General features: G+C 37.3%; 1 protein-coding gene across 4 annotated transcripts in view; it reads left to right on the top strand.

The window, feature by feature from the left end:
* Tbc1d5 (TBC1 domain family member 5) overlaps positions 1 to 13,750 on the top strand; it is a 449,388-nt gene that overhangs the window by 308,820 nt on the left and 126,818 nt on the right. For all 4 annotated transcript variants that reach the window (XM_026790055.1, XM_013354327.2, XM_026790054.1 and 1 more), the window contains one exon: positions 9,320 to 9,462. In XM_026790055.1, the coding sequence (XP_026645856.1) occupies positions 9,320 to 9,462 (143 nt within the window). The remainder of the gene's footprint in view (positions 1 to 9,319; positions 9,463 to 13,750) is intronic.

Genomic DNA, 13,750 nt, shown 5'->3' with positions numbered 1-13,750 from the left:
ACACTTGTTGTCTCTGTGCCTGTAACCAGACCAAAGACAAAAACCAAGTCTTATGTCTGCTGATTTGGGCTGATTATAGCCAGCGATTGGAAATGGTACATAATATACTGTGTTTACACTTACGTTTTTAAGAGGTTTGTCTGCATTAAAATATCCCCATTATGAAAGTATATTTGCTCCACTTGATGAATGGATTTCTTGTAAGGAAGCAGGTCTATGATGGGAAGAAAAATTCCTGCCTACTGAATGCCATGTTATACTTCAAAATACTCTTTTCCATTTGCAATAAAAAATATTTGCTCTAAGATAGCAGAACAATAAACCAGTTTTTATTTTAATCCATAGAAAATAATAAAAGGATTAATCAAATGTGGAAGGTATATTTTAGAGGCTGTGATCCAGAAGCAGTACTTTTGTCTACAGCTGAATTTTAGGACCAAGGCGTAGCCAAAGTAACTGGGTGTTGATGCTGAGTGAAAATGTGTTTGTCTGTAAAAGAACATTTAGAGTATGTTACCTGATATTTCTGCTACTCCGTATTCAAGCTGCTTTGTTTACATACCCATTACTTTATGGGCATGTATACCTCAGTGCCCTTGGTAAACTTAAAATTTGACTGAGCTTTTGTCTTCTCCATTAGCCCAATAGCCAAGTCTAGACTCCATAAGTCCTTCCCAAAACAGCTGATCAAAATTGGCAGTTAATTTTTCGTTGTAAGTTAGTTTTTATAGTTTCCTTGATGAGTTCCCCTGAAAGGAAGAACATAATCTTATAGGCTCCTCTGGCTGTGATTCCACTGAATTCTGACTAACTGGAGTTCTTATGAAATAGCAGGTTGTGGCTCATCTGGATAAGCCCTTTGGAAAGCTTTTGGTCAGAGAAACTGAGCTCGCACAGAGATAACATGGGATAATAGATATTTTCACCCTGAATACTGTAACCTTGCCTTCATGTGAAAAGGTGAATCTTATGTACTCACCAGAATTAGATATATTTCACACCTGGCCCCGCAGAGATCTCTGGTTCCTGCCTTCTCCCTCAGAGGTCCCAGATACACGTTTACTGTCTTTAAATGTATGAGTATTCTCACACACACACACACACACACACACATATGTTTACTGTATGTGCTTGTTACCTATGATTGAAAATAATGCATACTAACTATATCTTCTACCATTGAGCTAATATATCATAGATAGACAGACAGAGAATAAATCCTTCATAGTAAACTAGTGTTTAAAACACATCCACTTAAAAATGTTCACCTAAGTCATATGCTGGGGGTTTAATAAAAATTAAAATGACCCATTGTCTCCTCTGGAATGGAAGGGGCATAGTTGCCCTTTCCTTCTTTTCTCTTCTCTTCTCTTTTCTTTTTCACTTCCTCCCTTCCCTTCCCTCCTCTTCCGCCCTTCTTCTCTCTCTGTCTTCCTACCCTTTCCCCTCTATCTATCTATTTATTCATTTATTTAACAGATCAGATGTTTAGAAGTTCAATCAATGTTAGAAGAAGTTTTTATCCTAGATATTAAATATCTGATAGCCACTGTGCAATGACTGGACATACTAAGGAAGCTAATTTAAAGGCATATGTCTTTAAATTAATTAATGTTGGAGAGACTGGAATAGGTATGATTTTCTTGAAAATTTAGAACTTTTTATGTTGCCCCCACACAAGTATTATCAGTCTAGCCTGGCACCTAAAAGTATCAGTCTACATCTAAGTCTTGCACATCAGAATAATCTGGGGATTGGCTCTTGCAAGGATTCAGAAGGCCTTCAATGTTAAGATGATACATGATAGAGTTAGAGACTACTGTTGTAACTGGAAAACTCACCTACTACTTCAGTCCTTTTCCCTCCTTACAAAGTAGCATATCAGCACATGGGAGAGTTTTAGAGTAGATAATACCAAATATGTCTCTCAATCCTTAATGTAAATGCACATCCATAAGTAAGTATTGAGAGTCTGCATGTCTAAAAGGCTCCTGAGTAGTGGCATTGCCCAGGATCACACGTTGAGTACAGAGTAAAGCTGAGGAACACACCTGAGCTGTGAGTATACAACAGAAATGCCAGGGTAGGTCCAGGATGGCTAAGGAGCCCTGAAGATTTAGTACTCAGTTTGTGAGCCAGCAAACAAACACATGAGGGATACTTAGGGGAAAATTCAGTGAGCATCTAGAATGCCTGTGCATAGGTGAAGTGTAAGCTCATTATCTATAGGATCCTTGACCAAAAGAGCTGACCGCAGGAGGAAATGCACACTAACTTACTGAGCATCCTAACACCCCTCACAAATATCTTCAAGGAATGTGCAATCTGTTAGAGAAAGAAAAGCAACCAAAACAAACTTATCAGCATTATCAGTGCCTACCTGAGAAACAGTGACATGTATCAGAGATGTGATGTACCTCCATCCATCAGGCCTGTATACGGAGAGAAAAAACAGAAGAAAGCATCTCTGAAGAATAACTGGAGGGTTCTCAGAGCTGTAGTCTGGAGTTAGGTGCCAAAGGAAATCATGTACCCCTGCTTCCCTTAATAATGGGTCTGTCCAGCTCCCATGACAACATATGAACAGTCTATGAAGTCTGGTACACTTTGTTTTTGTTATTTACTTCATCATTGCTGGAGTTGAGATTAAATGCTTATGGAAATGTGACTGTTGTCTTTCCTTCATCACTAAATAAGTTCTGGTGTTTCTCAGCTTTGTGTTATGTCCAATGTTAGTTCTTCCAGGAGTGCACACTCACATTTTATACATTGTTAGCTCTTCCAGGAGTGTGTACTCACATGTTATACAGTGTTAGCTCTTCCAGGAGTGCACACTCACATGTTATACAATGTTAGCTCTTCCAGGAGTGCACACTCACATTTATACATTGCTGTTAAGATCCCACTTGCTACTAAAGTCAAATAGTTTATTCCTTTTAAAAATGAGTTCCAGGTTAAGGAAGATGGGCACTATTTACTTTGAACAATTCTGTTCATTTTTTTTAGAAAATTGATTTGTTAATTCCTTTTTCTAAAGGTAAAGTAAGAGAACAAAATATTTGTTAACTCTTTGGAAGTAGGAATTGGAAATCAATTTAAAAATCAGTGTTTACAAAGCCAGAATTAATTTTTCCAATATGATCAACAACTACACTTGAATTCTTTGTGTCATTCACCTATAATAGTAGCCTTTAAGTAATTTGCTCCAGAAAATGCCAGGAAGCTGATATGTGTCTGAGCACAAGGTTGTGGAAGGGTAGACAGTCTTTCTTAGTGACACTTAGTGAAACTCTAACTTCAGTCAGGGTTAGAGTTTCGGCTGCACCCCACTTGAGTGGGCAAGTGAGTCCTCTTCTTCAGCTATACAAGATTTTCACTCCCATTCATTTTACTTGACTTTACTGGTAAGTTACATGTGATAAAAATTACTCAGTCTTTCAAATACCATACTTCTAATAGTAGGCAGTACTTGTAAAATGGCAACGTTCAACTTGTGGGTTACAAAGTGTTTGGGGGTTAAACAACCCTTTGCAGGGGTAGCCTAAGACATCTTTATAACAGTAGCAAAATTGCAGTTAGGAAGTAGCCATGAAAATAATCTATGGTTAGTTGTTACCACAGCATGACAAACTATGTAAAATGGCCATAGCGTTAGGAAGGTTGAGGACCACTGCTCTAAAGGAAGGGTAGAGAGAACAAGGGGTTGAGAATGTTCAAAGATCATACAGCCTTATGATGCCCAATAGTCCATGGGCCTCTTTATTAAAGGCTTATGCACTGCCCTCTGATAGAGCAGTGAATTCTCCCTTAAGTCAAAATGACTCTTTTAATGGTTCAAGTATATATGCTTGTTTGCTTAACTTAGGATTCATATGTGTTCTTTCAAAACCAAACCTGGCCTCAGTTCAACCTGTGGATCACAAGAAACAGGAAGTTAATTTAAATTTGTTTTTTTTTTTTTTTTGAGACAGGGTTTCTCTGTTGCTTTGGACCCTGTCCTGGAACTAGCTCTGTAGACCAGGCTGGTCTCGAACTCACAGAGATCCGCCTGCCTCTGCCTCCCGAGTGCTGGGATTAAAGGCGTGCGCCACCATCGCCCGGCTTAAATTTGTTTTTACTTCCAATTTTTTGTGAATTTTATACATGATTACTGTTTCCCACCTCTTTCTCAACCCCCTCCAACTCTTCCTATCTCTGTACTCCCTGTCAGCTAGGTGTTCATCTGTACTCCCTCTCAGCTGGCTGTTTCTCTCTTGGCAGCCATCCATTGCCTATAGCTGTTCATCTAAAAGTAGGAACTTGTACAATTTCTTTATCTACATTGACAGGTCAGCTACTATTGTCATTAGGAATCCCCCTCTTCTGTCTTGTTGTCTGAGCCTTAGGTGTAGAGCTTGCAATATAGATGTACCATATGCACCATATTGGGCTTGCAATATAGATGTACAATATGTACCATATTGGGATCATATGCCCTGTAGGTTATTCTCTGTGTTTATTATCAGTTGTGTATCTCTGTAAAAAGCCCCTACTGCATCTGCTGCCTAAAAAAAGCTTCTTTGAGGAGAAGTGAAATGACACTTATCTGTGCATAGAAAGGTATTTAGAATACAATTAAAAATCATTTGGACTTAGGAAAATGGCAGAACTAGGTTCTCCTCTAGAACCTATGACATCTCCACCCATGGGTAGTTGACTAGGTATATAGTACCAGACATGAATTCTCTACTATTGAGCAGGCCTTAAGTCTACTTAGACAGCTGTTTATTATCCCCAAGCTAAAACTGTCATTATTGTACCATAGGCTCATCTGGCTTGCCAGGCTGGCCTTTGTTGAAGTTCATAGACTTTACTGCTGGATGTAGAATTTTTTTCCCCCTTGGCAGCTTGCATAGCTTCTTCTGATACTGTGAGATCTAGTTCTTAGGAGGAAGCTTGCGGGTCAGTTCCTCCAAGGCCTGTGCCCAAATCATGTGGTGTCTTCAGCAATAGGATTTGACCTTCAAGTTGTGGGAGATGGCCAGAGGCAATGGCAATAGCTGTGTCATGTGGAGGTTCTCTTGGACTTCTGTGACCACCAGTTCAAAGGGAGACTTTTCATTCCTGGCATAGGTGTTATTGTTACGTGTGGATTCGTGAGGGAGCATTATCACCCTGTTTAGCATAACTCTGTTTATATGCTCTGTCTGTCTCTCTGTCTAATGATCTGTGTATCAATCTATCTATGACTGACTAGATTTTTGAAGTCTTACCAAGCAGGTTATATATCTTCCAAGAGTAAATTCTACAGAAATTTTAGAAAAATAATAAATATGAAATTGGAAGCTATTTTACCATAAATTCTGTGTGATTTTAATTTTAACAAATATAAGAACTAATGTTGACAGTGTCAACTTGTGACCCAAGCTATAATAACTGCAACTCTTCAGACTATTATCACAGGATTTATATAAATACTCAAAATCGGTTTATTTCATAAGAATTACAGGAAAACCCAGCATAAAAAAGAGCCTAAACTCAATCAAGTAGGTATTTAATCTCAGATAAATAATTTCATGACTTACTTTTGGTTTTACTAAAAGAATTTGGATTCTATATTTATTCAAGAATAAGAATTGAATATTTAAATTTTTCTGGCTTTTAAGAGTACAAGTTAACAGAAAGCAAAATCCAGAATTTATATACTTATCTTTATATAAACATATGTATGTATAAATATATCATTGATCAAAAATAGGACATTTTTGTTGGTGTTTGTTTTGTTTCAGTTTCTTATGTTTGTTGTTTTGTTTTGTAAGTCAGGGTTTCTGTGTAGCCTTGGCTGTCCTGGAACTCAGAGATCTGCTTGCCTCTGCCTATGGAGTGCTGAGATTATAGGTGTGTGCCACCATGGCTAACTAGGTTCTTTCCTGGTATGTGCTACATTAAATTGAATGCCTTTTATTACCTTGTTCTTGTGTGTGTGATAGCCATATCCCATAAAAAAATGGTCATGGGTCCCTCTATGCCCATGTTGGATATGCAAGTTGGTCATTCTCATGAATCAGTTACCTCTTGGTGTTTGTGCGCCATTCACCAGGCAACAACACCATTAGTCGTTAGTGATCCCCCAGGAGAAGCAGTTTCATTACACAGCTGACAGATGAGAGCCACCAAAGACTGTCCTGTCTCTGATTAGTTAATTACTAACTTTAATACTTTGGATAGCTGTTCTTTTTGTGTATCTGTAATTGCTACATAGGTCTGTGTCATCACAAGCCATGAAGTGTGTGAGCATTGCTATCTTCAGGTGAAGTATCTGAAAAGCAAAGTTAATGGTATCAAGCAATTAAACTGAACTGTCTTTAAGGAAAAGAAAGGTTTACTGCTACCCTTAAGTGTAAGTTCACACACACTGAATATTTTTAACTGCAGTAAGAGCATGTTAATTGTAGACATAGTGTCTTTCTGAGGATCTAAAAGCTTACTGAAAGAGAATCTGTTAGTAACTCATTTCAAAAAGCACTGAAATTTTCCTTTGCTTTTAAATCAGTGAGAGAAAAAAATAAAATAGCACATGAAGGGTTTTTTTTTAGTATATTTGTGGAGTAAATTGACCTTGAAGTAAAGTGATTATTGATAAATTCCTTGTTAGTTTTTTACTATTGCTTTATCTTACCCATTAGTCTTAAAAGTTAGGAATTTACCCTTAATTTTCCCATAGTATAAAACAGAAAATATGGGTTATACTTTAGTGTTTACTACATGTACAAATTATTAGGTCTTATATAAAATTTAAAAAATGGTACAAGAGACAAAAGTGCTTAGAGCACAAACCTGATGGACTGATTTCTGTCCCCAAGCTCCACAGGAAGAGAAGTAATCCCTGAAAGCTGCAGTCTGCTGTCACATGGGCATTATGACATGCACACATCCACACCATGCACACAGTGACGAAGATATGAATTAATAAAAAGTAAATATTGCATATCTAGCAATAACCTATCTTTTCTTACATATTTTTAATTTTTTTTTCATTTTTTGACATGGAGACCATTTTCTGAATGTTTTTATTTTCTGAATGTTTTTATGCCACTATCACTAAGATCAATTCTTGTGGTTCCGATTAAGCTAGACCTTTGCTTTTCGGTGGCATGATGGGTGGCTTTACAGTGCAGTTAACAAAACCCTGGTACATAGCCCGGAGAGCACTGAGTGAGTCTCTATACACTTTGCAAAGACCTTTTCAGGTTTCCCCTCCCTTTGCCACTCCTCTCCCCTATCTAAGCCTCCCCTACCGTGTGTGTATTTGGTCCTCACTCTGGGATTAAGAAGCAGAGATTTGGACAAGGTAAAACCTCAGTGAAGCAATGTGAAAGTTTGTAAAAAAAAAAAAAAAAAAGCACATCAGACTTCACATTAAACAGAGAAGTGGTGAAAAAGATGTTAACCATGTGGACTGTTGCCTGTGAAGGGTGAGGGTTGGCCTTGCCCCTGTGCAGTGCTGCAGTAGACACAGCCACATGCAGCTGAACACATACCCCTCACCAACAGGAATGCTGCAGGAGAAGTTTGACCAATAGCTGGCCTGTCATCAGAGAGTAGACTAAAAAACAATCTGATATTTTCTTTCTTGTCAAGGATTAACATTCATTCATTTTATTCATTGATGGAATTTTTTTTCCAGTTGTGTCAGTTAAATAACTGCAAGTTACTGCATCCTAAATGTTTAGTCCTGTAGTGTAGCCATTTGTGTATCCATTTAAAGTCCTCTGTGCTCCTCTGCAGCTCTCCCGACACTCCTGCAAAACTAGTTAATTCTTCCTAATTTAGAAGAACAGCCCTTTAATTTGGTCAGATTTTTGTCCTCTTTGAAGCAGTACATATTAGCCTCAGTGATTTGTAAGAGTTAGAAGTACATAGTAGTTTTTCTTAAGCTACAAAGATGAAAACTGCATCTTGTGTTAACTCCTCTTTTAGCAGTACTCTGAGATTTGAAAGATAGTGTAAATATTGTCGAAATTATTATAACATTTAAAAAATATTTACCTAGGCATCTTTTTCATGAAAAAGAATGAGTAATGGCTGCAGTAGAAAATACAGTCTAGAAAAATACTCTTGATGAATTTGATGATATGAATCTGAATGTTTTTATCACACAATTTCTAATAACTGTGGTTAGAGACTATTTTGACACAGCTGTCATTCTGCCGTAATAAACGTAATAAACGCTCTGGAGCCAGCGTTTGCTTATGCTTGGAGGGCTTTGTTTTACCTCACTTTACCCCACAGATAGTTGGATTTGATTTTAAAGTTTGCAAACAAAAAAAGTAAGATCTTTGTTAATCATGTATGTGTGATTCATTTTTAAAGAATTTACTTCATATTATTTGCTAGTACTGGACATTAAAATCTTTGAATTGTCTGCAATATGCTAGAATTACGTAGAATTCTTGCTGAAGTTCTTGGGGAAAGACTATGTAAAAGAATTGTACCCCTATTGCATAAAATTTGAAATCAGTGTATCAAAAGATATCAAACCAAATGCTAATTTTCTTGTAACATTAGATATAAATTCAATAATTGGGCCTTCTGGAAGTCTAGAGTCCTAAGTGTCATGTCACTGTTTATGTTACACAGCCAATTATGAGCCTTGTTTGCTGTCCTTCGTGTTTACTGACCTGGGCAAGAAATGAACATGAGAAACAGCTTAGCTGACTAGTGATGCCTATTTCTAGACAAATAAGAATTATTAATATTTTTCCATCTTCTATAACTGTTTGTACTTGACCCTTCAAAAATATGCAAGAGTAATTTTTTCCTAAGATTAAGTTTTAAAATGAATATTTTAAATAATTAAGTATGAGAATATAAATTTCTGAGTTTGACTATGATTTGTTAGAAAAAACATTTGTAAGAAGCTAATAAGTTAACAAAAATCAATAAAGAAACTGAAATTTTGGGAAATGTTATTTCCACGAGTAACCTGAAATTCACAACTACTGCACTGCGCTACACACTTGTCTTGTTTTTTCTTGCTAAAGATTTGTGGTGTCTGTTTCATATGAAAATTTTCTGTCTTTTCCAAGTGTCATTCTTGTGTTTTACACATAGAAGAATAATATGTAGCACTGGGGTCTAGTATAGAACTTTAAAAACTTAAATCTTATATTTTATAGTATTTTGATTTGCCCTATAATGCTTTCTTAAAATTTAAATTGTATTTTTCAGTATATAGTATTTTCTGAATGCTCAACTAATAAATTTTAACTCTCTTAATTTTCTTGAGAAAAAGATCCCTTTGGAAGCCTCATTTTCTATTTGTTTGGTCTCTATGCAGGCGATGGGTGCGGCTGCTGTTTGGGAGGGAGTTTCCACTACAGGATCTGCTGGTGATCTGGGATGCCTTGTTTGCAGACGGCCTCAGCCTGAGCTTAGTAGATTATGTCTTCATAGCCATGCTACTCTATATCCGAGATGCTTGTAAGTACTTGTGACCTCGCCTGTATTCCACCAAGGAGCCATGATTTTCAAAAATGTTTTGCCTTTGTACTGGCTTTGGGGGAGGGAGCCTACGCAGTTTGGATGCTCACCTTATTAGACCTGGATGGAGGTGGGTGGTCCTTGGACTTCCCACAGGTCAGGGAACCCTGATGGCTCTTTGGGCTGATGAGGGAGGGGGGCTTGATCGGGGGATAGGGAGGGAAATGGGAGGCGGTGGCGGGGAGGAGGCAGAAATCTTTATTAAATAAATTTAAAAAAAAATGTTTTGCCTTTTAAATGTACTGTATATTTTATTGTTGGACTTATACATAGAAGTTTTTAATAACAGCAATTTTTTTTTTTTTTTTTTTTTTGGATTTTCAAGACAGGTTTTCTCTGTGGCTTTGGAGCCTGTCCTGGAACTAGCTCTGTAGACCAGGCTGGTCTAGAACTCACTGAGATCTGCCTGCCTCTGCCTCCCAAGTGCTGAGATTAAAGGCGTGCGCCACCACCGCCCGGCAACAACAAATATTTTGATATGTTACAAGAAATAACTGAGTGCCTTTTCTGCTAGTGACCCTTGTATTAGGAGATTTGGGCGATGTCATCTTCAAAGAACTAGGATATTCTTTAGAAGAATTTTTCCAGACACTTCGTGCCAGTTTCAATCTGTCCGTATACACATTTGTGGACTGCATTGAAACAGTATTTCAGATATGTTTAGAGCTCCACCTTCTGACATGTAGCAAGTATTCAAGTATATTTATTGAGAGATTTGAGCTGTTTTTATAATACCAATGTCTTGCCAATGGGAAAATAAATCTGGAGTATTTGACTTCTGCCCAGTTATATTTTAACAAATTTTATTCCTTAGTACTCAGTGTTCCTCCCTCTTCAGAACCATCTTAAAGTATTTTACCATAGCCAGAAAGCCAGGGCCTCAACCTGTGGACATACCAGAATGTGTTTCAGATTTCATAATATCTTAAATAATTTTTCTTTTTAGAGAAGTAATCTCAAGTCCCAAAGCAAGATTTGTAAGCCAAAATATATTTAGGAAAGATTGCACTAAGTATTGGGAATGAATTAGGAAATAGAAAACTATTGTAAGTGTTGGAATAAATAGCCACATTTTCTCCAAAAACTGTGGAGGTTTTATTATGCCTGGAAGGTCAAATAGTTTGGGCTTCTTGACAGACAAAGTAAACAAGTTCCTTCTAGTGGAGCCAGAACTAATGAGGTAGAACATGGACTGTGGGAAGCATAAGACGAGACACATATACAGTATAGGAGAATGTGGAGTAGATATGATAGATACTGAATTTTTGGACATCTAATACTTACCTCCCTTTTAAACTTGTATGTATTCTACATTTGCAAAAACAAAAAAAAAGAGAGAAAATAGTATGAACAACTCTCTTAGGAAAAAGAAAATTCTTTTGGATAGTATTTTTACAAATTTTTCCAATTTAGACAACTGTTGAAATGCATTCTGATTTTCTAAAATTTTAAACAATTAACAATTTACTCCTTTCATAATTTTGTCACATATATTAATGTAATCATCAAGTCTCTTATGCTAATATCTATTCTTATTTTTATAAAACATGGCAAAGTTTTGGCAGCTAAATCCCATACACAGTTCTAATCTTTTTATTGATGATTCTGTAAAGCATGGGCACATGTGGAAAAGCACCAGAGTAATGGCATTGTTGATTGATTTCAGTATTAAATCTAGAGCAGCAAATGGACCTCTGAAAGCAGAGTGGGTAAAAATTCAGTGTTTAAGGTGTCCTTTCTCTAAAGAAGCTTCCCAGGTACTGAACTAGAGGGGCAATATGAAAGAGAGGCATTGCAGGCAGAGAGAAACAGCAGAGACAGAGGCCTTCAAAGAAGAAGATCCTTGCTGGGAATAGGTATCTCTTCAAGTTTGATGGCATCACTAAAATACAGTGCTCATGAGAAGATAGGGTTATAGAACTGAAAAGGGAATAGGCAGTGTCATGATGGCCATCTCTGATCGGTAAGCCACAGGGCTATTGGCACGTTCAAAACAGAATGTGAAAACGAGATTAAGACAAGACGAGAGCTAGGAGATCAGGTAAAAGTTATGACAGTATTCCAGAAGTCAAAACAGTAAATTAGAGAACTATTTAGCGCTAACCTTAGCAGGCTTACATATGAAAAGTGTTGGGAATAGGAAATCTAGAACAGTCCCCTTTTCGGAGGCTTCAGTGCCTAGATAATTGAATAGGAAATAAAACAGCTAGGATTTAAGTGTGATTTAAGCCTTATCCATACACATTAAGATCATTGTTAGTATCAAGAATGTATAGAGTTTTGCATATAATTAACAAGCCCTTATTTCGTCAAACCATAACAATGGCTATAGCCTCTCAAGAATAAGGTCATCATAGTATCCTACTTTGTTTGCCATAGTCTTGCTGTCCCAAAGTGTCAGTTAACACTCCCTCTTTTCATATGAAATACTTCCCATTGCACAGCCAGCCTAGTTACGTTGAGCGTCTACAGAAAGTGAATGTGGGCAAAGGTGGAACTCTGCACATAATATTGGTGTTTTGATCTGCAGGAGTTCTTAGAAGAGGAAGCACTTATACTACAATCTCAACTGTTGCTGGTTTTCAGGTTCCAAGCACACTCATTCCTTTATAAGTACACGTGTATTAAAAGCCACAGATATGAGAACGAACATATGGTATTTTGGCTTTTTGAGCCTGGGTTAACTAACTTAATATAATACTCTCCAGTTGCATACAGTTTACTAAAAATTTCATAATTTTAATTTTCCTTCTGGCTCAATAAAATGTGCTCTGTGTGTGCAGCACATTTCCTTATCCATCCGTCTACTGATGGACATTAGGCAGATTCCAGTTCCTAATAAAGAACATAGATATGACAAATGTCTTCGAGAGCAAAGAAAGAGGAGACAAAGATACAGGAGCATGGATGGAGAAGTGTCAATCAGCATGAGTTTTTCCTTCAGGAATCAGTGTTATTATTCCATGGCTGTGTCTGTGAAAAGCAAACCTCGTGTTCTGTTTCCTTCTAGTGTGTAAGCACCCACCATACTCTACCCTTTGGTGACTCTCTTGATTCTTTATTAAATACAGCACCTGGGGAAAGGCCTAATACAAAAAAAAAAAAAAAAAAAGGTATTTCCTGAGGAGAGTAACTCAGGAAGCAAGAACCCTGAATAGGAAGACTATGAAAGCCAGGCTGTGTGACAGCAGTAAGGCTGACCTGTGAGGAAGCACCAGGCTGGTGCAGAAAACAGAAAATGAGAAGATCCCATAATGGAAGACAGAGAAGCTCATGTGCTATGGAAGAGGAAGAATGGGGGTAGGTAGGTGTTTGATAGCCAAAGTGAACATGGTTGAAAGATCAGACCTGGGATAACTAAGATGAGTTCTAGATCGAGCAAGCTTATGCAGCTGTGCTCAATAGTCCCTAAAGGATGAAGGGAGGTAGTTGGCTTCTACTTGGGCCCACCTTCAGATGAATCGAGGTAACCGAGAAGATGGAGACGGTGAGTGCATTTCAAGAGACTGGCTTTGGACGTCCAGAGAGGGAAGTACAGCTAAGAAATGATTGTGAAGAAATTAGAGTACAAGACATTGGAACTAGAGCAGGAAAAGGGCTAAGCATAGACTAGAAAGCTGTGGCCACATAAGAGCACTTGCAGATTTAATAGATATGGCCAAGCTAGTGAAGGGAAGGAAGACACTTAGAAAATTAAGTTAAAGAAGTTAAGAGTTTTCTTTGGTTCTCCAAGAAGCATAATAGGAAAAAAAGATAAGCAAAAAAAAAAAAAAATCATAGAGTAAGACACAAAGACCTCAAAGAAAATGATGAGGAAAGTGATTTTTAATCAAGCATGTATTCAAATAACCAGTATTTTAACACATATTTACCAAGTTACTACTATTTATTAGACCTGGGTATGCATATGCCATTCTTTCTAACTTATGATGTAAAAACTCCTCTCATCTGTCTCATACTCTATTTGACTTTAGATATTTTATGTATTTTATTTTTCTGAGTTTTGGTTTCACACTGGAACCTAGGCTGGTCTTGACTTCATGGCAACCCTGCTTTAGCCTCCAGAGTGCTGGGACCATGGTTATGTTCTACCTTGCCCTCTACCCATTGATTTTCTTAGTCAGGAATTCTCTCAACTGTGTGTGGTGTAATGAATTTTTCTCTCTGAACTTTTTGTGTCTACAAAAGTTTTATTCTTTTTTTTTTAACTTTTAACATTTTCTGTCAT

The sequence above is a fragment of the Microtus ochrogaster genome, unplaced genomic scaffold (genome assembly GCF_000317375.1).
Source record: "Microtus ochrogaster isolate Prairie Vole_2 unplaced genomic scaffold, MicOch1.0 UNK40, whole genome shotgun sequence".
Classification (NCBI taxonomy): domain Eukaryota; kingdom Metazoa; phylum Chordata; class Mammalia; order Rodentia; family Cricetidae; genus Microtus; species Microtus ochrogaster.
This window is presented reverse-complemented; position numbering and strand designations above follow the sequence as displayed.